The sequence below is a fragment of the Panicum virgatum genome, chromosome 7N, assembly GCF_016808335.1.
Source record: "Panicum virgatum strain AP13 chromosome 7N, P.virgatum_v5, whole genome shotgun sequence".
In the NCBI taxonomy this organism is placed as follows: domain Eukaryota; kingdom Viridiplantae; phylum Streptophyta; class Magnoliopsida; order Poales; family Poaceae; genus Panicum; species Panicum virgatum.
In genome coordinates this window covers 1,434,104-1,459,229 of record NC_053151.1, presented here as the reverse complement: position 1 = coordinate 1,459,229, position 25,126 = coordinate 1,434,104, and the positions used below count along the sequence as shown (strand labels likewise).

Here is a 25,126-nt window from a genome sequence, read left to right as displayed (position 1 = left end):
AGGTTGCCGTCACCTCCGGCTCGTGCTGCTCCACCGGCACCTCAGGCTCCACGTCCGGCAGCTCCTACCGGACAGCAGGCTTCGACACTTGCACGCGTCTGCTATCACTGCGGCCAGCCGGGGCACTACGCCAACACTTGCCCCCGGAAGGCGCAGGCGGGACAGCAGGGACGCCCAGCTCAGCCCAGGCCGCCAGCACAGGGTCGGGTGAACCACGTGACGGCCGAGTCAGCGGCCGAGGCTCCTAACGTGGTTATTGGTACGTTCATGGTCAACTCTCACCCCGCTACAGTGCTTTTCGATACCGGTGCTACTCATTCTTTCATTTCCAAGTCATTTGCCGAGCAGCATGGTATACCGGTTTCTTGTATGAGGGCAGCTATGGTAGTTACCTCACCTGGAGGTCAGATACGTACATGTTCTATATGCTCCAGAGTTAGTATTGTCATAAAGGGGGTAGAGTTCCGCACTGGCTTGATAGTTATTGACTCCTCAGGGATAGATGTGATTTTGGGCATGGAGACACTTACCAGATGGGGAGTCCGTATTGATTGTGCTCAGCCGACAGTTCACTTGTCGGCATCTGATGGCCAAGAGGTGACAGTCAGTGCTTCAGAGCCTTCTGGATTTCTTCATCAGATGGAGGCTAGACCCACTGACGGTATTCGCGTGGTGTTTGAATTCCCGGATGTCTTTCCGGATGATCTGCCAGGTATGCCGCCTGAACGCGCCATTGAGTTTTGTATTGATCTCTTGCCTGGCACAGCTCCTATTGCAAAGCGGCCCTACCGTATGGCACCTATAGAGCATGAAGAAGTCAAGAAGGCTATTGATGAGTTGCTAGCCAAGGGCTATATCCGTCCCAGCTTCTCTCCTTGGACTTTTCCATTATTGCTGGTAGATAAGAAGGATGGCTCGAAGAGGATGTGTGTGGATTATCGGGAGCTGAATGCAGTCACTATCAAGAACAAGCATCCACTGCCCCGTATTGAGGATCTCTTCGATCTGCTTCGAGGTGCCCGTATATTCTCGAAGATTGATCTTCGTTCGAGTTATTTTCAGCTGAGGATCCGTCCTGGGGATATTCCGAAGACGGCATTCACCCGCAAGTACGGGCTATATGAGTACACAGTCATGTCCTTCGGCTTGACTAATGCCCCGGCTTTCTTCATGCATCTGATGAACATGGTCTTCATGGATTATCTGGATGTCTTCGTGGTGATTTTCATTGATGATATTCTGATCTTCTCCAAGACAGAAGAAGAGCATGAGGAGCATTTGAGGCTCGTGTTGCAGAGATTGAGAGAGCATCAGTTGTATGCCAAGTTCAGCAAGTGCGAGTTCTGGATTGACGAGGTGCCATTCCTCGGTCATGTTATCTCTCAGGGAGGCATTGCTGTTGATCCGAGCAAGGTGAAGGATGTACTCGAGTGGGAGACACTGCAGACAGTAAAGGAAGTCAGGTCTTTCTTGGGCTTAGCTGGATATTATCGGAGGTTCATTGAGAATTTCTCCAAGATCGCGAAGCCTTTGACTTCTTTGCTAGAGAAGAATGTGGCATTCATATGGACTGATGAGCGTCAGATGGCCTTCGATGAGCTGAAGAAAAGGTTGACTACGGCGCCAGTCCTGACTCTGCCAGACCAGACGAAGAGGTTCACGGTATATTGTGATGCTTCGAAGGATGGTCTTGGGTGTGTTCTGATGCAGGAGGGCAGAGTGATTGCTTATGCTTCACGGCAGCTACGCCGGCATGAGCTGAACTATCCTACTCATGATCTTGAGTTAGCCGCAGTTGTGCATGCTCTGAAGATTTGGAGGCATTACTTGTATGGACAGCGGTGTGATATCTACACTGATCACAAGAGCCTCAAGTACATTTTCACGCAGAATGAGCTGAACATGCGGCAGAGAAGATGGCTAGAGTTAGTCAAGGATTATGACCTGGAGATTCACTATCATCCGGGCAAGGCCAATGTTGTAGCAGATGCTCTGAGCAGAAGAAGCTATGTCAACATGGCCGTGGCTTTCCAGATGCCTCCAGAGTTATGCGAGGAGTTCTAGCAGTTGAGTCTGGGCTTCTTGCATCATACCTCCAGTGCAGCATTTGAGGCAGTACCGACTCTAGAGTCAGAGATCAGGCAGCATCAGAAAGATGATGAGAAGCTGCAGGAGATTCGTGAGTTGCTCAAGAAGGGCAAGGCCCCACATTTCAGAGAGGATGATCAGGGTACTTTGTGGTACAAGAACCGGATCTGTGTGCCAGATGTGAAGGATCTCCGGAAGTTGATTCTGAGTGAGGCCCATGATACAGCTTACTCTATTCATCCGGGCAGCACGAAGATGTACTATGATCTGAAGGAACGTTTCTGGTGGTATGGGATGAAGCGTTCAGTGGCAGAGTACGTGGCCATTTGTGACACCTGTCAGCGTGTCAAGGCTGAGCATCAGAGGCCAGCAGGTCTGTTACAGCCTTTGAAGATTACAGAGTGGAAATGAGAGGAAATCACTATGGACTTCATTGTTGGATTGCCTCGTACTCAGAAAGGGTACAACTCCATATGGGTAGTAGTGGATCGACTGACGAAAGTTGCTCACTTCATTCCAGTGAACACTACTTACTCCGGTGCTAGACTTGCAGAGGTGTACATCTCTCGGATTGTCTGCTTGCATGGTGTGCCCAAGAAGATCATATCTGACAGAGGGTCTCAGTTCACTTCTCGGTTCTGGGAGCAGCTCCATGATTCGCTAGATACGAAGCTGCGTTTCAGTACGGCTTATCACCCTCAGACAGATGGGCAGACAGAGAGGACCAACCAAGTGTTGGAGGATATGCTGAGAGCTTGTGCTATTCAGTATGGTACTAGTTGGGATAAGTGCCTGTCATATGCTGAGTTCTCATATAACAACAACTATCAGGCCAGTCTGAAAAAGTCCCCCTTTGAGGCATTGTATGGCAGAAAGTGCAGAACTCCTCTCTATTGGGATCAGATTGGTGAGAAGCAGCTCTTTGGCCCTGAGATCATAGATGATGCAGAGCAGATGGTTCAGGCCGTGCGAGAAATCTGAGGATTGCACAGAGCAGACAAAAGAGCTATGCAGATGGCAAACGGAGAGACCTGACTTTCAGTGTTGGTGATTATGTGTACCTGAAGGTGTCTCCGATGAGAGGAATCCACAGATTTAATGTCAAGGGGAAGTTAGCACCTCGGTATGTGGGGCCATTCAAGGTTCTAGAGCGAAAAGGCGAAGTTGCTTATCGCCTGGAGTTACCTCTCAGCCTCTCAGGAGTTCATGATGTCTTCCATATATCTCAGCTGAAGAGATGTCTGCGAGTACCCGAGGAGCAGGCACCACTGAATGGAGTAGATGTGGAGGAAGATCTGACTTATACTGAGCATCCGGTGAAGATTCTGGAGACGTCAGAGAGGGTTACTCGGAACAAGCGCATCAAGATGTGCAGAGTTCAGTGGAGTCATCACAGTGAAGCTGAGGCTACTTGGGAGCGAGAAGATGAGCTGAAGAAGACATATCCAGATCTCTTTGCTAGCCAGCCCAGCTAAATCTCGGGGACGAGATTTCTTTAAGGGGGTAGGGTCTGTAACACCCTAGTTTAAATTTCAGCATTTTATAATAAATTTAATTGGCTTTATTTAAATTTCTAAGGTTTATTGTGTTTAGTATGGCATTTAATTCAATTTTGTTCCTTAAGTAATTAAAATTTTATCATAGGTTTAAATTTTGGTGTTGCATTCATGCTGGTGCATAGTTTTAATTATTTTGAGTGTGGTTTGAATTCAAATTTTGATTTGAATTCAAACTTTGTTTGAAGTAGAAATAGAAAAGAGAAAGGAAAATAGAAAACCTAACCCGGACCCAAACCCACCTCAGCCCAGTCCAACCCTCTCCCGCGGCCCAACCCGCAACGGCCCAACCCTCTTCCTCTCTTTTCCTCAGCCCGCGGCCCACTTTTCTCGCGGCCCAAACCGGTGCCCACACCCCAGGCCCGGCTCGCGCCGGCCTGCTCCCGCAAGCCCCGCTCTCCCCGCGGCCCAGCCCGCTCCCCGGTCCGCCCCGCGCTCCCGCTCCGCTCACGGTTCCGCGCCCCTAGACCCACCTGCCAGCCGCGCCGCACGCGCTCGCCCAGCCGCTGACGGCCCGGGCCCAGCCGTCAGGCTCGTCCCCTTCCTCGCGCAGCTGCCGCGCCCGGCACGCCGAGATTCTCGGCGGGCTTTCATTCCCGGGCACGCACGCCAAGGGCGCTCCGCCGCCCTATAAATACCGCCCACGACCCCCCTGCGCCTCTCCCAATCCAGCAGAGCGCCGCCGTAAACCCTAGCCGTCGCACCACGCCGCGCAGCTCTGCCGAGCAGAGCAGAGCGCTGCGCCGCACCGGAGCCCCGTCCACGCAGTGTTTCGACTCCTCCGTGACCGCCAGGAGCTTCCCCGAGTCGCTGCCCTCCGCTACAACCCCTGCAGCGACCTTCTCCGCGAGCGCCGCCGCGACTCGCCGCCGGTCTTCGCCGCCGGGCCCCCTGCACGACCCCCACGCTCCATTCGAGCCTCGGTGAGGACCTCCTCCGCTCGCTCTCCCTTCTCGACCTGCTAGAGTAGCCTGTGGCGCACCCCAGCAATCCCTGCACGCGCGCGCCGGCGATGCGCCGCCGCGCAATCCGCCCCTCGCCGTGGCGAGCCCCGCCCAAGCCCGGCCGAGCCCCGCTTTTGCCTCCAGAGGCTTGCGCATGCCGCGTAGATGCCAACCGACCCAAGCCCTGGCCGGATTGACCCCGGGAAGGCTGAGATTGGCCACCTCCGGCCACGCGCCGCCGCGAACAGGGTCGCCGGCGACGTCCCGCCGCCGCCCCACGCACCGAACTACCCTGCGCCGTCCGATCAGGAACGGGCGCTCAAGATTAGAACTCAGGCCCTTTAGATCTGAGCCACCCGATCCGGATCCAAGCGCTCAGATCTAACCATACCGCTTCAGCCTGTGACATTTGTTAAAGAGCCCCTGCACTTTAGTGGATTCAACCCGCGGTCCAGCTGTATAGAAAACTAATTACGGTTTGGTCCTGTTTTTAGCACATAAACCCTGGCCTTTCTGGAAATAGAACCCGCCGTCCTTTGCTGCTAATTTTGCGAGTTAGACACTGGAGTTAATGTTTAATTGCGTTTAGGCCCTCGGTTTTAGCAGAAAAGTCCCTGGAACCCTGTTTTTATTACAAATAAGCCCCTGAACCTTGTTTTAGGCCTAGTTTACGCGTTTTAGCTCCGTTTTTAGCGTTCTTTATATCCACACGATCGTTGTAACACGTAGAATAGTTTTAGACTAGTTTAATGTGCTATTTTTATGCATTGATGTACTGTTTCTTAGTTTTTTTTTGTTAGTGTGTGCTTGTATGCTTATTGTTGTGCATTGTTTTGGCCTTGTATTCGTGGGTAGACGCTGATCCATCTGAGGAGCCCCAGTACCAGTACCAGGAGCAGCCGTCTTCCGAGCACTTTGAGCAGCAGCAGGAGCAGTACGAGGAAGGCAAGTGTAACATGAACAACCTATCACCTTTAATTACAATTTCATACTGCATTTTAATACTGTGTGCCTATAAGGACTTTCCTAGCCACTTTATATCCTTTATATATACCTTTGGGTTGCATTTTGGTTAGTTGTGCTAGGTTGCTGCGCTATAACACAGTCTGGTCCTTTTTAAATTAACTTGATTAATGGTTTACTTGAACTTAATTCTGAGAGTGGCCCTCTGTGCTTCGTGCTTGGGTGGCTCACGTCTCGTTAAAATATGGTTTTTGTAGAAACATGGCTTAGGGGGCCAGCACGGTGCTTAGTGCTTGGTTGGCCACTCTCCATAAGGACCGGTTCATAGAGCGACAACCTGGGACAACATCGCTACCACAAGGCTAGAATGGGATAGACTTGGCATAATAATTAGATCTTTTTGGTTTGGAGTAACTTACCTGCGGGGCAGGGGCGGTAAGCTTCTATGGCCCTCGTGCTGAGTGGCATCGTCTGTGCTTCGTGTCTACGCCCACTAGACCTGCTCCATAGTCGCCGATCCACCCTCGCGGTTACTCCCTACCAACGAGATTCTTTGTAAAGGCCTCGTAGTGAGTCGCTAGTCATCTCACCTAAGGAAGTGTGATGAACCTCTAGCGTAGCTCACGACTTGTGGGTAAAGATGTGCAACCTCTGCAGAGTGTAAAACTGGTATACTAGCCATGCTCACGGTTATGAGCGGCCTAGATCCTCCTTTTGATTAGTGGGGTTATCTCCTTCCGACGAGGGAGGTGCCTCTCGGGGTTACCTTGGTGGCTTGGTTTCGGTTTGGTTCTCAGTAGTAACATGTTTAATCTTGATTAATTACTATGTAACTGGGTTAATGGTAATTCATCAACTTGTAGTAAATAGCTTTAATAAAATCTTGCCAACACTTAAAAGCTAATGCAGTTGAGTCAGCCAACCTTAGAGCTCATAGTTTGTGTTATACTTGTTGAGTACAAGTTGTGTACTCACTCTTGCCTCTTCTCTACTTTTTCCTCTTGGTTACGCTACTGCTGCTCAGTTCCTGCCGACACGAGGGAGTTCGTCCAGCGTTACCAGGACTACGATGACTTCTAGGTGTTCGTCTCCCAGTCGACGTCCCTGTGGCGCCCTGCTTCAGCTTCAGAGAGCTTTTATCGTATTTGTACTTCGCTTCCGCTGTATCAGACATTTTGTCATTAATGTAATAAATAACATTCGTATTTCGATTTATTATGTCTTATTCGTGATATGTGCTATGATATACTATTCATTCTGTTGTATATACGTGTGACTTGATCCTGGCACGTATATGATTGCTCGGTTTATGTTCTTTTATAAACCGGGTGTTACAGTAAATGAAGTTATATGGAAATCCAATCGTTGAGGCTGGCTTGGTTGACATTGGTATATAGGCTATATTATACTGTTAAATAACAAGCCTTCTATTATCCATTTTCTTTCTAGTTAATACGTGTGCTTGGGAGTCCTTGCAATTTGAATAAACCAAGATTTTACCATGACTGCAATTTTAGAGAGACGTGAAAGTACAAGCCTGTGGGGTCGCTTCTGTATCTGGATAACTAGCACCGAAAACCGTCTTTACATCGGATGGTTCGGTGTTTTGATGATCCCTACCTTATTGACCGCAACTTCTCGTATTTATTATCGCCTTCATCGCTGCTCCTCCAGTAGATATTGATGGTATTCGTGAGCCTGTTTCTGGTTCTTTACTTTATGGAAACAATATTATCTCTGGTGCTATTATTCCTACTTCTGTGGTGATCGGATTGCATTTTTACCCAATTTGGTAAGCTTTATCTGTTGATGAATGATTGTCCTTATGAGCTAATTGTTCTACACTTCTTACTTGGTGTAGCTTGTTATATGGGTCGTGAGTGGGAACTTAGTTTCTGTCTAGGTATGCGCCCACTAAAAGAATCATGAGAATTTTTGACGGCCAGATTAGTTTCCGTCAGCACCGATGAAAATACAGTAATTTTCGTCGGCCATACAAAGCCGACGAAAATAACATACAATTTCCATCGGCCTGGAGTGGAGCCGATGAAAATAAATTAATTTTCATCAGCTTGGTGTCGGCCGACGGAAATAATGCTGGACATCACTCAATTGTGGTTTTTGCCACAGGACACTAAAAAAGAAGAGATTTGACAAAACACACTGCTCAAACATGTCAATTTGCTGCTGGACATCATAGCTGTTATAATAATATATCTCACTCAAACAAGTAAGTAAACGACATTTCTGGATAAAAATACCCTTACCCCTTCAAATAAACATTTGAACACCATAGCAGGGGAATATTTGAACAATATAACAGTGCAATATCATAGAGCAAGTGAACAATATTTTATCTTAAAATAATATTACAGATTCAAACGGAAGTAGCAGGTCCAACAAAATATCATGCTCCAACCATAGATCCACACATTACAAGACCACATATTACAAGGTCATGCTTTGAACAGCAACATTACAGAAAAATATCACTACATAACTTATGTTTTCTTGGATCTGACAACCTTCATTTTTTTTGGCTTTCCCTTGCCGTTGATAGGAATCGGGGATAAAGCAAGACATTGAACAGGCTCTATAGTGTCTTCAAGTTCAAGTATCCTCTTACGACTGTAAATGTATATAAAGTTGTGTGAAATAAATATAGATAAAAGGCATAAAGTCACAGAGATTGAAGTTGCAGTACCTTCTTGTGACAGGGCTTGGTGTAGAAACTAGTGTCATGGCTCTAGTTGGTGTAGACAAGTCATATTCCAGTATTTTTCTTGACATACTACATATAGGTAGAAAGCATGTAAAAATGTAGTTATGATAGTAATACAATCAGGAAAATGCAATACCTTCTTGTCACTGGGCTACTTCGACAGTTTCCTAAACTAGAGGCTCCAAAAGGGATGGTGTAGTTTCAGATGAAGATACTGCAATAATTTGGGCATCTAAGGTTTTGGTGCTTCCCTGCAACACACAAGGCATGTTTTGCTGCCGCCATCATCAGTCAATTTCACATAAGCACCGACACGCACAACAAGCCTATAGGACGAATTGGGATCCATCCTACACAAACATTGGCACAAATTGAAGTAGAATTAACACCCAGTATGGTCTATTTCTCCGAATCAAGGTCAAAGATAAAACTAACACTAGGGAAAATTGGAAGAAGACTTACCCATCGAAAACCCATGAAAGATCATTTGATCCTCTGGAAAAATCTCGTTGAGAAATCGTGGAGCCTCCATCTTCTACCAACTGCCGCTTGGTGTGGTCGCACTGTACCTCTGGTAGGCCAAGGTCTCGTGCCTCCAACCTCCAGTTGTTGTCGCCCATCAAGCACAACCCTGCGCCGCGAGTGAGGTGGGTTGGGGGAGGAGATCCGCCGGAGGGGCTGCGCGCCGGTGGCCAGGGCGGCGCTGCCTGGGATGCAGCAGCGACCCCCGTCGCTTCTCTCTTGCGAGCAGCCATCCCTGAGAAGGCAAGTAGCGAATGAGTTGGGAGAGGAAAAGGCAACGGGGTAAATCTGTCATTCCAGCTGCCTTTACAATTTAACTGAGTAAAATATGGAGTCCGGTGTCTAGCAGCAAATAGACAAGTTGGCCAATGTGCTGTGGCCAAACCATTTTTTGTTAGTGTGCTGCAGCAAAAGCACCAATCGAAGAGTGTCCACGGGCTAATTTTGCCATTAATTTTCGTCAGCTTGAAGTCGGCCGATGGAAATTAGTCGCGTTTAGGTCACCCCCCGCGCCCTCTCTCTCGCACGCGACGCCTCCGCCCCCAAACGTGTTCAGCGCGCCGCCCCACCCCCCACCGCCGGCGACGCAGATCCTCCTTCTTCCCAGGCGCGCGCCTCCCTTCCCGGCCCGGCGCGGCGCGGAGCGGCCGCGGCGCATCCCTCCCCGGCGCCTCCCTCCCTCCCCGGCCCTGCTCGCGCCTCCCTCCCCGGCCAGGCCCGGCGCCCCCCGGCCACGCCTCGCGCCTCCCTCCCCGCCCAGGTGCGGCGCCCCCCGGCTAGGATCGCGGACTCCGCTTGCTTCCCCCAGTACACGGCCTCCCTCAAGTGTATGCGCACAACTATATCCAACCGCCGTAATCCCCAATTTGGCGCCGCCGTCTGCTCCTCTCCTCGGTCCCTTCGCACTTGCATGTTCACTAGGGAACTCTTTCTTTGTAGTGGCATGCTGTATGGTCGCTCTCTGATGCTATCGTTGTTTATTAAGGTTTGGAGGCCAACCAGGACAAGAGCAAGTGCCAGCAGCAGTTCGACGATTACAAGGAGTGCAAGAAGAAAGAGGTTTGCCTTTTGTCTTCTCGATTCCTCTGCAAACTCAGTGGTGATACACGATAGATGGAATCAGTTGTTTTACAGTCTCACTTTCTGTTGCTTCAATCGAACATGTTTAGGATGTCCCCCGCACCCCACCCCACACACACACACTTCTCAATTCCTCTGTTAAAAGCTTTAAGATCATTTGGTGCATCCTTAAGGATCTCAGCGAAGGGTGAGCCCATGATTACTACATAGACTCACTAGCCTTTTTAACCATGTCATACTGGTCTACTACGTTTACTGTATATGATTTCAACACAGATCCATACAGTAGCTATCTGTATTATGTACTCCAATGGTACCCGCTCCTTTCTCACTCTATCACTGGATTCGCTGCTATTCTGCTAGTGCTAGTTCCTTCCTGCTTGCCTGCTAGTATGTATTGGCGTATTGCTGCTAGCCGGCCTCTGCTTCTCCTGGCCTGTTGTTGCTCATTGCTTGGTTATGGGCTATATATTCATTTGCTCCACCATTGTTTTGATTTTGCTGAAAGCCAGAGAGCAAATGGCAAGCAATAGTGCTTGCAAGTGCATTTGTAGCAGCAGCAGGAGCCTCTGCAGCAGGCTCTCAAAGTGATCGCTATGATCCATTAAAGGATTAAACTAGGAGGCCAAAGTCTGATGATCTATGATGGAATTATGCATATTATGCTATATTGAAATTTTCACTCCATGTTGTTTAAAAAGACGTTTCAAAGTCGCTTAAACGTTTTGAAGTGTCGTTTTATTAGCGTTTTAATAACCCATCAGCGTAGATCCGGCATATGTGCTGTCGTATCCGTACTCTCCCTCCCGGCCGTAGATGCTTCTCCTTCCGAGCTACTTTGGTCTTCTCTCTATTAGCTATTGCTTCTCCACGATGATTAATTTGATAGATATATTGAATCGTATCGCAGGAGATGGGTGTGTTAAAGATCAGGATCAACCAGAGGCTACTGCACTGCAGACATTGCCACCGACGCCGACACCCACCCCTCCCGCCCGCCGACACTCCCCTCCCGCCCGCCAACACTCACTGCTTTTTATTGGACAGAATCATCCATCAGATGAGGTTCAAATGCAACTTCTGCGACTCTGGATACATCCCCTACATCAAGTTTCTGGTGCACCTGTGCGACACTACTCCCGCCCATCTCAAGTCCGTCTTTGCCAGGGGAGAGTGCATCCTCGCCACAAGTGCCCTTGTGTGTTCTGAATGCGGCCTTCCTCTCCGACCTCCCATTTTCAGGGTGAGCTCAGCTCTGCCCTGCCCTGACCGAATGAATTTGGATGCAGTTTGGTTTGGTTTTATTTGATTTTAGCTTCATGCTATCCTGCTGTTGTTGCAGCGTCTCCCTCGGAGAACTCCTATTTGTACTGCCTGCTGCCATAATGGTGATGTCACCAGCTACCGTCACAACCGTGAGCTCGAACACCTCATCCAAGGCATCACGGTGAAATGCGAGGCTTGCAAACAATACCTTCCATTCTCCACCTTTGCTTCGCACAAGCTGGTCAACTTGTGTGGTAATACATGCATGCCTCCCACCTCTGTTCCCCTACTTCTTGCATCCACATGGTGGTTTGAACAATGCTGATGCTCGGACGGTTGACCTTACATTTAGCATAAATCTATTTTTTAAGTAACGTGTATAAGTTCTCAAGTGAACCCAAATAATTATAATTAGTTTAGTTCAAAATGAAATAAATAGTAAGCAAGAATGGAGTGCTGATATATTGATAAGGAAAACTAAAAAATATATATAGTTGACTTGTACACAATCATTGGCAAAGAAACATGTGCATCGTCAAGATTGCTTCTTAGTATGGCTACCAAGACGCAAACTGCCGGGACCAAAATTGTATGTGTGGCAAGAACATCAGCAGCATAAATCAAACCTAATTTTCTCTGCATCAACAACTTTTAGTGTTGATTTATGAGCGCTGGGATTACTTTGTCCTTCAGAAAACTTATAGAATTATACAAAGGCTTATATGAGCACCAAGAACTCTTCTAAAAGATTGCCAACAATAGCCATAAAGCAGCAGTAGCAGCAAGCCATGAGTTTATTCCAGATCAAAACAAGTAGCAGGTTGCGAACCCGGTGGCGCTGTGACAGCATGCCCAGCTGGAGCACGCCTCCAGTCAGCACTTCCTGCGAGCTGCAGTGTGGGAAGTGGGGCCGTCCAGCGTGGGAAGTGGTCACAACAACAGGTCTGTTGGTTGGAACTGGAATGGTGGTGTAGTGAATGGAGGTGGGGACCTCCTACGGCGCAGGAGGTGGGGAACGAAAGCAACATGGTGGGGTGGTCGGTGAACGGCAGCACGATGGTGATCGGGTGATTAAGAATCAATTTCAATATGGTACATTGGATATAGATGGATACAACAATAACAAAGCATTTTAATCCCAACCACGTTGTGCGAGGCTAGAGTTGAAACCCAACAGGAATCACCACAAAAAGAGAGAAGGGGAAAGAGAGATGAAAAGGGCTTTAAAGGATACTAAAAGGTGTGTAAAGCCTAATTATGGTTCACGTGGATAGCTTCTTTCCAAGCACTTATATCCAAACATTACTCCCTCGTAATATCTTTTGAGTCCCTTTTGATTGCCTCCTCCCATGTCAAGTTTGACTGGTCCTTACCTCTCTTCACATTAGTCACACCTTATGATGCCACGATGCGCCTCTATAGGTCAAACCATCTTAGCCGATGTTGGATAAGTTTTTCTTCAATGGGAGCTGCTCCTGCTGATCATGTATATTGTTGTTTCTCACTCGGTCCATCCTTGCCCTTGCCCATGTAACACCATACCCTGGTATTAAATATGCCGGGCGATTTGGAGGTATATGTGCTCTTTTGCATTGTATCCTTGTTCCCCGGCTTGCACAAATGGAGTCTAGCTCACAGATTGAGAGTATCAGACTTAATCCTGATTTCAGATGAAGAGGGAATTGGGAAACCTATGTAACTTCCCCACTTATTGGTTGCATTTTTACTCTTTAGATCATCTGTGCTACTGGCCCTTGGCCCTTGAATCTTGCTGCCAACTGAACTATGGGCCACATGTACATGTTTTTGTTTTTAGGGGAAAACAAGCAAAAGGCTCCTTATGAGGTTGGTAAAATGGATAAGAGCATTGTTCACGGTGATGAGGTTCGGAATGATGATGACTCATCTGGTGACAACCATGTAAGTTTATTGGCAATTAAACCATTTGTATGCGCATCCTTATGATAATTCGTCTTAGCTACATGTAAATGAAGTTGGATCGCTGATTCATTATGATTAGGCCCAAAGTGGTATGTGGACTTACCATTGGATGATGTGCCACATTTGATCTATGGATAAAAACCATTTAACTTTTCAGGGCACGAGTAAGGATGTGTTCAGTTTTGAAGATGATTCAGTGGAGGAAGGGGAGGAACTTGAAAAGGTGTGTTGGGTGGTTGTACTTTTCTCTATGTGCATCTTTAATATCAGTTTATTCACATGAATCTTATGTACCCTAGCCCCTCATTTAGCACCTTTATTAAATGAGTTTCTTGGATTTCGGCATGTGCTGTACCCTTTAAGAGAGCTTGCTTGTTCACTGTAGCCTAAGGCTGTGAAAAGGGTGGCTGAGAACACCTGTAAGACACTACCCTGTGATAGGGAGGCAAAGATCACAATGCCATATGGGCAGAAACCAGGTACGTGCTGTCGTGCTGTATGCCTACTGAGTTTTTATCTAATATGCTTTATTTTTTTCTGGCATCCCAATACTGTATTGTAATTTCGACCTATTTCTAGGAATTGGGGATGGTAGTGGTGTACAATGTCGGTAAGGATCAGGATGTAGGAAGTGCAATGGTGAGTATAGGAAGTGAAATAAATAAAAAAGAAAAAAGGGGAAAGCTGAGGAGAACAGGGCCTAAAGCGTTGTGCGGTGATGGCTGTGCGTGCTGGACAAGTGCTGTTCTTCTGCGCACACATTGGCTGAATGTATTGCATTTATTTGCAATCAGCATGGGCTTGCTTACTGGGTGTAATGCGGCATGCTCAGCACAAGGATTCTATTCAGTTAGTTTTTGGAGTTTGGGGTTGTTGCAGGCCTTGGGCAATGTCTTCTACTCACATAGGTGTGGCAAAAACAAATAAGGATAGGAGGCTGTTGAGGATCAGCACTGGTGACTAGCCCCACCTAGGCTGTTGAGGATAGGTGTAACAATATTTTTTAGCAGATATTGTAAGGCAGTAGTCAATGTTGTTAAGGCGGTAAGGCGAGGTCTAGGACCTTTTTACCTTTTAAGCGCCTAAGGCGCGAGGTTTGGCGACTTCATAGACATATAAGTAAGGCGAATAAAAACATATAAATGTCATAGATGAATACATAGATAATAGATAATATAGGACATACAAGTCCTAATACATAGCATAGTTCACGAAATAACATAGTTTTGCACCCTAATGGTTCATAAACTAACAAGTCCAATAGTCCATAAAAGAACACAGTACAACATTAAATTCAGATTCTAGACATATTCATCCACCAAGTCATTGTTTGGAGTGGAGGTGGAATCTTCACCACCATTTTCATGGTCTATGGGACCTTCATCTTGACTGTCAACATCCTCATCATCATTCACTATCTCATTCTCCTCTTCTCCCATAGTTGAATAATCTTCATCTTCCTCTTCTAAGTCATCTCCATCCTCCACTTGCGGCTGCCGGACCCTCCTTGTGTAGTACAATGGTTGACCATGAGCTCTCCTAGGGAGGTTGCGACCTAGAAGATGGGTTGATGCACCAATAGCCTCATCAACATCATTCCAAGTAAGGCCAGCATTGCCTTCAACATCATTGGTTCCATTGGATGATGCATTAACCCATTCACTGTCCCAATCAAATTTATCCTACACCAATGGATCATAACCTTTGGTCCCCTCCTCACGCCTCTTTTGAAATCTAGCAGCCATCTTCCTATTGTATGACACATATACCAATCTATTCAAGTTCTTGTGCAACAGCCGGTTTCTTTTCTTGGTATGCATCTACATAGCATTGAAAGAGACCATAAGGCTGGCTAACCAAACAATATGAAACACAAATTTTTTTTTGTACATTACAAACTTACAAATTCAAAGGTGCTCCAATTGCGCTCACAACCGGAAGAAGAAGCACAAAGGCTAATGATTCGCCTTGCAAACCTATGCAGTTCCATGCATTTGGCACCATATGCACGCCACCAATCAACTAGAAGTAATATTTGTTAGTTTTTTACCTTGTAACAATTTAGAGAATTAGAGTACAAAAATAGAATAGGCTTGCTGAAATTTAAATTTACTTACTAGGATTTCTTGTTTCTGCATGTTGGATGGCCATTCTATTTGCAAAAAATTCCTCTTCGATTCTCGTATAGAACCACTTGGCTATCAATTTTGTCTAAAAGAGCCGGATCTTCCACCATTTTAGAGAGACAATGATTGAAGTCACACCTCATTTGTGCAACAGCCTCTTCATTTTCAGCTTCATCACTCTTATCAAGGAGGGGATAGAATTTTCCTGGGTTCAAGAATTGGGCTGCACCATATAAAGGGGTGGGCATTTGATTGTTCCAATGCCCATCTATGATTTTTAAGATGCGGGTGAGTAAAGGCTTCTTATTTTGAGTGGGGAAAGATGCCATAACCTTTTTTCTTGCAAGAGACATTAATGCTTGCACCTCTGGCATAGCGGGCATCTCATCACCATCAACCACTCGCAGCACCTTAAGTAGTGGCAGTGAAGCTCTAATGCAATCCTCCACTTGGTTCCAATAGGCCAAGGATAGAACAATGTCACTTGCCTTTTTTCCTGCCTCTGTCTTTGCTAACTTGTTTGTAGTCCAATCCACACATGTAAATAGGGTCCTCAATGCAGCCCTATGTTTGTTCAAACTTGTCAATGTGAGAAATGCAGTAGCAAACCTAGTAGCAGCGGGTCTCACAATATCCATCCCTCCTGTCTTCTCCCTCATCAAACTAAGAAGCCTTGAATGCCTATAAATGAATGTTGTTACATGGCGGCTTTGTGCAATGGGCTTCTTGAGTTACTTCAATTTTCCTATGTCTTCCATCATAAGGTCCAAGCAATGTGCAGCACAAGGAGTCCAAAAATGTCTCCATAAGAATTCTTCCTGCAGCCTTGTAGTTTGCGCCATTGTCGGTAACCACTTGCACAACGTGTTCTTTTCCAATTTTCTCAATTTTCTGCTGCAAAAGATTGGAAAGCATTTGTGCATCTTGAACGTCCTTAGAAGCATCAACCAACTCCATGAAGAAAGTCCCCTCGGGACTATTGACAAGGAAGTTGATCAAATGGCGACCCCCTCCTATCTGTCCACCCATCAGACATAAGGCTGCAGCCATATATCTTCCATGCTGCCTCATGCTTGGCCTTGTCAGTGTCAACCTCCTTAACAACCTTGTCAAGCAAAGGCTCTCGCAACTCATGGTAGGTAGGAGGTTTGAACCCTGAACCATACTGGGTAATTGCTTCCACGGCTATCTCAAATTGTCGTGAGTTTGCAACATTGAAGGGAATTCCACACTCATAGAACAACTTGGCTATCTCAAGACATACAACATCTCTTTCTCCTTTTGTTCTCATACAAGATTGTATGCTTGTTTGAGAAGGTCCCTTTGAGTGTCTTTGCTCTACAACCTCATGTGGTGTCATCTGGACCTTGGTACTAATTGATTTATGAGCTGGAACCTTGAAAGACAAAGTACTTTGCCTTCTTTTAGCTTTTGTCCCTGAGCTTGGTACATGCCTGTATGCTTGTTTGAGAAGGTCTCTTTGAGTGTCTTTGCTCTACAACCTCATGTGGTGTCATCCGGACCTTGGTACTAATTGATTTATGAGCTGGAACCTTGAAAGACAAAGTACTTTGCCTTCTTTTAGCTTTTGTCCCTGAGCTTGGTACATGCTTGCTCTTGCTCCCGCTGCCCTGAGTCGGACTCTCCTCCACACTCACATCATTTGCAGTTGCAGCCTCATCCTCCTCATCCAATTCCACTGGTCGGCCCCTCTTATTTGCCTTCAAAGCAGCATCCATCTCCTTCATGATGGCTTCAGTGGTATTAATACATGGTTGAGCATCACCATATCCTCCTGCCAGATGCTCTTTGAACCTCTTAATCCCATCAGAAAACCTTCTCTTACATAAATTGCACCGCACCCAATCTCGATTGCCAATCACATCCCAATACCCATACTTCCAACCCGGATCATCACTTTTGGCCGGCTTTCGTTTTGGATCTGCCATGGGGTCATATTGAGGTGCATGAGAAGAATCAGTTTCAGTAATGTTCATCGGTTGCGTCTGCTGGCTCTCTGCAGTGTATGGATCATCAGATCAGGGAATCAGAGAAGCAGAGTGGGCTGGCATACCCTGCATAGAAGCAGAGTACAATCGACGGCCGGCATACCCTGCATAGAAGCAGAGTACAGGAGAGGCAGAGCAGAGAAAGAGAGAAGAGAGAGGGCTGAACATACCCGAAGCAGGAGCGGAATCAGCGGATGGCGCAGGAGGGTGGTGGTGCTCTGCGCGCGGTGGTGGGGGCGGGTCGTCGCCGGCGTCACTGCTGCAGCCCGCAGCCGGCAGCGGAAACGGCGGCACTGCGGCAGCCCACAGCCGCGACCTGCTCATGAGATCTGGATTCTGGAGCAGAGTCGGGGCGCAGCAGGATTGTCAGGGGCGGAGGCGCGTGAGGAGCCGGCGGAGGATTGGCGGGCGGCTGCAGGGGAGACGAGCGGGCCGGCGGCCAAGCGCGTCTGCACTCTGCAGGAGAGACGGGCGTGGCGGCGTGGAGACTCACTTGACTACTGGAGACGGGCGCGGCGGCCGGGTTAGTCGATTTAGTGCTCCTCCCTCACCTCCTATGGCGTCCCAAAGCGCTGTACATCGTCCCTACGACGCCATAGCGACACCATGGACGCCTTAAGGATGCCATACACTAAAACTGTGAGGCGTCGCTTATGGCGTCTATGGCTAGGCGCCTAAGCGACGCCTAAACAACCATGGTAGTAGTATCTATATTTAAACCGCAAGCAATTGATGCCATCAAAATTTACTTTTTCTCTCTCCTCTGAAGCAACTCCTACTGCAGCCCAGGCCAGTGCGTCGCCGTTTCGTCGCCTACCCATCATGGCACCCTCAAAGCCACCTCTACCACCGTTCATACCTCGTCGCCCAGGCACCCGTCTCTTCCAAGCAGCTGCAGCTGGCAACAAGAATAGGGGTAATTTATATTTCTTTTTGTTCTTGTAATTAAATCTTATTATCCATAAACATCGTAGCATGAACTTGATTTAAAACAGGTACTTGATGCTGTGTCGAATGCCTACCTAGTTTTTATCTAATATGCTTTCTTTATGAGTTAATTATATATGTGCCACTGTAGAGTTGGCTTATTACGGATGATCGATATGTGCGTTTATGTGACTTTTGGGCTGAAATCAATAATAAGCATGTACGATTACTCAACAATAAAGTGATAAACATGTGGGATTACATTACAACTGTGTTGGGGAGTGTTAGGATATAGCAAGGTTCAAGAAAGTGCAATTAAGCGTGTGATTAAGTGTGATTACACGCTAAGTGCAAGGTCAGCGCTTTGCTTTAGCCCTAAGGGGTCAACTAAGCATCCTCTGCCGTGGATTGCTCCTCCACCATGGCTAGCTCCCTCTGCCTCGGGTAGCTCCTCCACTGCAGCTTGCTCCCGCTGCTGTGGGCCTTGTCAGCGGACAGCAGCTTGAGGCCCGGTAACTCAACCTGCCAGCGGAGGAGGTGGTGCAGTGGCGTCGGCGTGCATGTAGCGGGCAGACTGCGGCGTGAAGCTCCGTGCTGCCCGGCGGTTGGGTACGTTCGAGGTGGCTAGCAGCGGCTGCATGCTGTTGTGGCAGAGATAGGAGACAAGAAAAGGTGGTGGCTGGGTGCTGCGTCCGCTGGAAGAGTGGTCTAGTGGAGGTTTTAGCGTAAAGAAACGTGTGGGCGTGGTGATATGGTGCAGGTCCAAACTAAATAGAAGCCCATACCACCCTTTTCCCTTTACTTTTACATTTCCTTCACCTTTCTAATATCTGTTGACATATTCAGTACATAATTTCTGCTGCAGTAAAGAACGCGTATGCGTGCTTAATTATGCTTAATGCCGGTCCAATGCTCGCTTAGTATTTAGCGCTTTGGGCCATTTTTGGTAAGCAGAACTGGCGCTAATTCAGTAATTTTGGGTCATACCAAAAATCGGTCCACTGCTCGCTTAGTATCTAATTTTTTAGCAAAGTGTAAAAGTTCTCAAATGAACCCAAATCAAGGATAGTTAGTTTAGTTCAAACGAAATAAATAATAAGTGAGGCATGGAGTGCTGAGATATTGATAAGGAAAAGGATGGCTGAATAATGATGTAGTGGTTTAAGCCTTTAGGGTGTACTTGGCTTTTGATGATTGATGTCTTCCGTTTAGGCTATTATGCACTTTCAGATTGAAGAACTTATGTTTTATTGCACTTCATTGGTTGACTGAATGCCCAATTGCCCTTTGTTAAATGCATAGTGCCTTATTTAATATCTATTCATTGCCTTGTTGTTTTTCTCTTTATTCATGTTGCTGGTCACTTCTTCGGTTTCCATGCCCAATTTTTTGTTGATTTGTTCATAATTTTTCAGGTCATTGGTTCTCAATTCAAGACAAAGAAACCCACAGAGGAAAATTACATGTTGGGCTCAAACCAAGTATGTCCTCAGCCCCTCATCTGTGTTATTCTCTTATATAGGCAACCAACTAGGCTATAAAATTGCACTGGATCGACTGGTCGACTAGGTTGACTAGCTCAGAACTAATCGCGATTAATCGTTGCCTAGTCGCGATTAATCGCCTAGTCGGTACCCCAGCAACTAGAAGCGACTTAACGATTTGAAAACATTGATATAAATTATAAAGAGATGTGAAGCAGTGTGGAGCAACTGTGGCAATTCAATAAAAAAAAAATCAAAACTCTTGTATATTCCTTGTGATCTTTTGTCGAACAGATAATTGGTTTAACAATCCACTGCTGCCATAGATGTTAGAATTCATTACTTGATAATTGCTTAAAGATAAACCAATCAGCCACATAGCTGAAAGAAGCAGAAAGAGTGTAATGACGTTACAACCTATTTTAGCTTCATCATGTCTAATCTGAGAATTGAGTTATATACTTGGTTTAGTTGAAACAAAACGGAGGAAGCTTCAAACATTAATACAAGGGCACCAATAACCTTGGTTCAAAACCGCTCGTATGAATGGTTGTAAATGCTAGAATACATCTGAGGCAGTTATAAAGCTTCTAGGGTTGAAGACATATGCTGAAGCTCAATCACTGGCTGCGGATAGTACCACTTTGAATCAGCTAACACACCCATGCGAGCTTCATCATGTCTAATCTGAGAATTGAGTTGTATCCTTGGTTTAGTTGAAACTAAACGGAGGAAGCTTCAATCTATTATTACTAGGGCACCAATAACCTTGGTTCAAAACTGCTGGTATGAATGGTTGTAAATGCTAGATACATATAAAACGATTATGAAGCTTCCAGAGTCGAAGACATACTCAAGCTCAATCACTAGCCGCGGATAGTACCACTTTGAATCAATGTGATAAGAGCAGCAAGCATACCCTAAAACCTAATTATTATAACTTAAATTAGTTGGTCATGAGTTGGTCATGGTCACTTTGAATTATAACTTAAATTATAACTCTGTCTGTGTTGACCGGAAGACTTTCTGGAGTCGTCTCAACTCTCAACATAGCCGGTCCCAAGCCCGGGTAAAGGAGGAGGGTTGTGGTAGGTTTGGCGAACCAATGTAAAAAGCTGCCATTCTAATGGAAATAATGGAAATGGAAATGAGTTGGTCATGAGTCCATGTATTTTGAAGCTATAGGCATGAAACTGGTAACAAGGCTCATCTATTGAGGCATTACCTCAAACAAAAAGTGAGTGATGCGCCGAGAGGAAGATGTAGCACTCATCAAGCTCCATGCTTGCTGCGTCCTTGCACATGATAGATATCCTTGCAGAGGTCAAATCAACAAGATTACTTGTAGAGCTGGGAGCTTGGTGATATCGTTGCGCACGCTTATGGCATGATGGACAGCAGATTGGCCCCATTGAGCTTGCGCACGGGGAATGCAAAGTCCTTCCCGTTGGCGAGCGGTAAAAGGCGGGGAACCTGTTGGTGGCGGCGCAGGAGTTGTTAACCTGGTGGCGGCGCTCTGAAGGCATGCCCAGCTGTAGCATGCCTCTACTCAGCCCTCCCCGGCAGCTGCAGCATGGGAGGTGTGGCTGTCCAGTGTGGGAAGTAGGGCATGGCGGCGGCTTGGTGGGGTGGAATGGTGATGAGGTGGAGTGCACGGTGGCGCGGTCCAGCTATGGCATGGGAGATGGGAACAATAGCAATGCGGTGGGGTGGCGGAGAGGTGGGGTGAATGGCAGTGCGGGTGGGTTGGAAACGGTAGCTGCGAGGGGGTGTCGCATGGTAGATTGATTCAATTGGTCTAGAATTCCAGATCGATTTCAATTTGGATCAGGAGATTAAGAATAAATTTAAATTTGGTGCGTATAGATGGATGGCTCAGATTATTTGTGTGGTGATTAGAAACTCTATTTTTATATTAGTATGGATATGTTGGATGCTCCCTTGCTGCATTCACCATGAGTCCAGCTGCCTTGCTTCTTGCTGCTTGGCCAGTTCATTAGTCGTTGGATACTTGCGGTATGCTGCAGTGATGTATGTGGCATTTATTTCTCCTAGATAGGTTGCAAAATTTGGAGAAGCAGCATGTTTCATTTTTTAGTAGTAAATGCACCAGGCAATGGTGGTAGCTGTGCTATTTTGCATTGCATCCTTATTCCCCAGCTTGCAAAGTGGAGGCCAACTCAGAGATCTGAGAGGATCAGACTTTATTCTTATTTCAGATAAAGATGAAACTGAGAGACCTACATCGTGCAACAGTTGTATCCATGGTATGTAATTTTCCCAATTATTGGTTCCATTTTTACTCTTTAGACCATCTGCGTACCGGCCCTTGAATCTTGCTGCCAGCTGAACTATGAGGCACATGTACATGTTTTTGTTTTAAGGAAAAAACAAGTAAAAGGCTTGCTATGAGGTTGGTGAAATGGGCAAGCACATTGTTCATGGTGATGCGGTTGGGAATGATGATGACTCATCTGATGACAACCATGTAAGTTTATTAGTGATTGAACCATTTGTATACTCTCATCCTCGTAAGTTTATTAGTGATTGAACCATTTGTATACTCTCATCCTCGTGATAATTCATCTTGGGTACATCTACATGAAGTTGGCCTGCTGTTATGACTAGGTCCTGAGTGGTGTGTTTTTGTTGTGATTAGATCTAAAGTGGTATTTGGACTACAGTTTGATGATGTGCCACCAACGGTGGAGCCACCAGTGGCATAATGGGGCTACAGACGCACTCATATGCTTGGCATGAGTTACCCATATATAGAATTATTCAATAAGCTCAGCACTAATCTGGCATTAGCCATGGGCCAATCAAATTGCTATTGCTGATGCTTACTACGTATCGAATCCATATGCTGGCCCACATCAACCCTATGAAACCACTATTGTTACCTACTTATTGTGTGCATCTCATTATTGTATTGATCAACGAGTTCTAACGTCATTCTATTGTGTTTAAAATCAATACAAGTATTATTATTCCTATATTAATGTTATCATATTCTATGATGTGGTATAACTGCATAATTATAATATACTATGTAGTATACTACTAGATGTTCCTGATTCATGTGCATCTTTTGTACCCTAGCCTCGAATAGCACCATTGTTCGTTTGAGAGTTTCTTGGGTTCTGCGTGGCGCACATGCATGTGGTGTACCATATAAGAAAAGATAATATTTGAAGCTATTGCCAAAATGTAGCTTAACATCTGATTTTCATGTGTGTTTGTTTGTTCATTGTAGCCTGAGAGTGGCATGAGAGTGGCTGAAAACATCAAGACACTTGCATGTAATAGGAAAGTAAAGACTGCAACACCATATGGGCAGAAAACAGGTAATTGCTGCCTTGCCAGAGGGCCTACCGAGTTTTGAATCTAATATTCTTTCTTTATGGGTTAATTGTATATGTGTCATCGTAGATCTGGCTTATTAGAGAATATTGATATGTGCGTTTATGTGCTCTTATGTTAAGTGCTGAAATCAATAATAAGCATGTAGGATTACTCAATAATAAGCATGTAGGATTACATTATAGCTGTGTTGTTAGCATGGAATATGATATAGATTACTCATAAAGGTATGGATTGAACCCCACAATCTATGACAACGGTTTTGGTTTTTTTTACATCATGGTTTTGGACTTGATGCCACATAGATCTGGTAAAGGGTGAGGTGCATTAGAGCTCCACAGTGGAATCACTTCACCTTCCTCCCACTCTCCCTAAATTTTTTTCTAGTGTCCCAAAACTGCATTGTAAGTTTGGCCTAATACTAGGATTTGGGGATGGTTGTGGTGTATGATGTTGGTGAGGTTTAAGGTATAGAGAGTGCAATGGTGAATATACGAAGTGAAAAGAAAAGAAAAAAAGCTAAGCTGAAGAGAATAGGGCCTAAACCGCTGTGCGGTGATGGCTGTGTGTGCTGAACAGGCTAAGGCGCCGTTTGTCTGTGTACACATTGGCTGAATGTGTCGCATTGATTGGCAATCAGCATGGGCTTGCTTATTGGGTGTAGGGCGTGTTTGGTTTGGAGTTGGGCAGTGCTGCCTAGCCCAGGCAAGCATTCCCAGGCATCCGATTTCGGTCGCGAGGCTGGGATCGCTGCCTGGCCGGCGAGCTGCCTGCCAGGGCTCGATCCAAACACACCCATAATGTGGCACAGTGTTAGTATGGCATAGGGATTCAATTCAGTTGGTTTTTGGAGTTGGGGGTTGTTGCAGGCCTTTGGCAATGTCTACTACTCGCATAGCTATGCAACACTAGCAAAAACAAAGAAGGATTGGAGCTGCCCTTGAATCAGTTTCCATACTTTCAGTTTCCATAATTTCAGCAGTTTGAGAAATATTTCTTCAGCTAAGATTGTAAGGTAGTATCTATATTTAAATAGCAAGCAATTACCATCGAACTCTACTCTTACCTCTCTTCTCGGAAGCAGCACGTACTGCAGCCCAGGCTGGCACATCGAGATGTTGACACCTACCCATCACGGCAGAGCCACCTCTACCTCGTCGCCCAGGCACCCGTCTCTTCCAAGCAGCCCACAACAGGAATAGGGGTAAGTTGCTGTAGAATGAACTTGTTTTAAGTTTGCTTTAAAAATTTTAATGTCATAAAATGGGCTCTCTTGTGATTGATAGCTTAACCTACAAAGCAGGTTAGCAACAGACCAAACGTGAAGATCCCAATATCTAGGCCCCGCGCCCGGGGGGGTTAAAACAGTTGCCCCCCCGGATTTGTGATCTGTTTGTGTTCACCACAATGGTCGTTTTTGTTCACCACAATGGTCACAAATCCGGGCTGGGGATTCGGGGAGCGGTGAAAATAGGGAAATTTCGCTGTAAATGATGAGGGGATTGGTTGATTTCTTTTTTGCCAAAAATGGCATGGATGATGCCCTCGGAGCGAAGATGGCGAGCTGACCTGCCTTCGGGAATATATTGTGATCTGTTGCCTTTTTTTAATCGTTTTTGTTTGCAATTTAGATTTTGCGTTTGTGTTCTTGCAATGTCTGTTTTCTGTTTGAATTTCCAATTGTGTAGTGCTCCTCCCGCGCCACCAATATTGTCGCGTCCAGTATTTTTCTTCTTGGTAGGATCAATCAGCAAAGAGGTAGCACTCAGCAGCATAGATAGCATGCAAAGACTGGCGTACTCCTTTTGAACAAGAGGAAGAGCAGGCAGGACCAAGGCCTCTGCCAGCGGACTTTTTACAAATTGGGCAAACAATACCATATTAGAATGATAAATCAACGCTAAGAACATCTCTCAAGTTAAGCAAACTTACAACACGATATGGTTGGAATGATAAAATCAACGCTAAGAACATCTCCCAAGCTCAACGCTAAGAACATCTCTCAAGTTAAGCAAGCTTACAACACGGTATAGTTGCTTTTTCATGTTACAAGCTAAGCACAACTGCCTCATAAGATCTATGATTGTCCGCAGGGGGCAACTGTTTTAACCCCCCCGGGCGCGGGGCCTAGATAT

The 25,126-nt window shown here is 46.2% G+C and overlaps 1 protein-coding gene and 1 long non-coding RNA gene across 2 annotated transcripts; one reads left to right on the top strand and one right to left on the bottom strand.

The window, feature by feature from the left end:
- Positions 1-7,883: 7,883 nt before the first annotated feature.
- Positions 7,884-9,415, bottom strand: LOC120681761. The gene is made up of 4 exons (XR_005678066.1): positions 8,736-9,415; positions 8,410-8,623; positions 8,256-8,342; positions 7,884-8,179 (listed from the first exon to the last, which is right to left on the bottom strand). It is a non-coding gene; the product is annotated as an uncharacterized LOC120681761 (long non-coding RNA).
- A 109-nt stretch (positions 9,416-9,524) lies between these two features.
- On the top strand, positions 9,525-24,918 carry LOC120681689. Its single transcript, XM_039963290.1, has 14 exons — positions 9,525-9,649; positions 9,781-9,854; positions 10,786-11,118; positions 11,218-11,395; positions 12,958-13,061; positions 13,240-13,305; positions 13,468-13,561; positions 17,987-18,133; positions 19,560-19,625; positions 21,848-21,895; positions 22,013-22,116; positions 22,885-22,975; positions 24,076-24,195; positions 24,295-24,918. The coding sequence occupies exons 1-11, from the start codon at positions 9,625-9,627 to the stop codon at positions 22,024-22,026; spliced, it is 1,149 nt and encodes a 382-aa protein (XP_039819224.1). The 5' UTR covers positions 9,525-9,624; the 3' UTR covers positions 22,027-22,116; positions 22,885-22,975; positions 24,076-24,195; positions 24,295-24,918.
- The last annotated feature ends 208 nt before the right edge of the window (positions 24,919-25,126 follow it).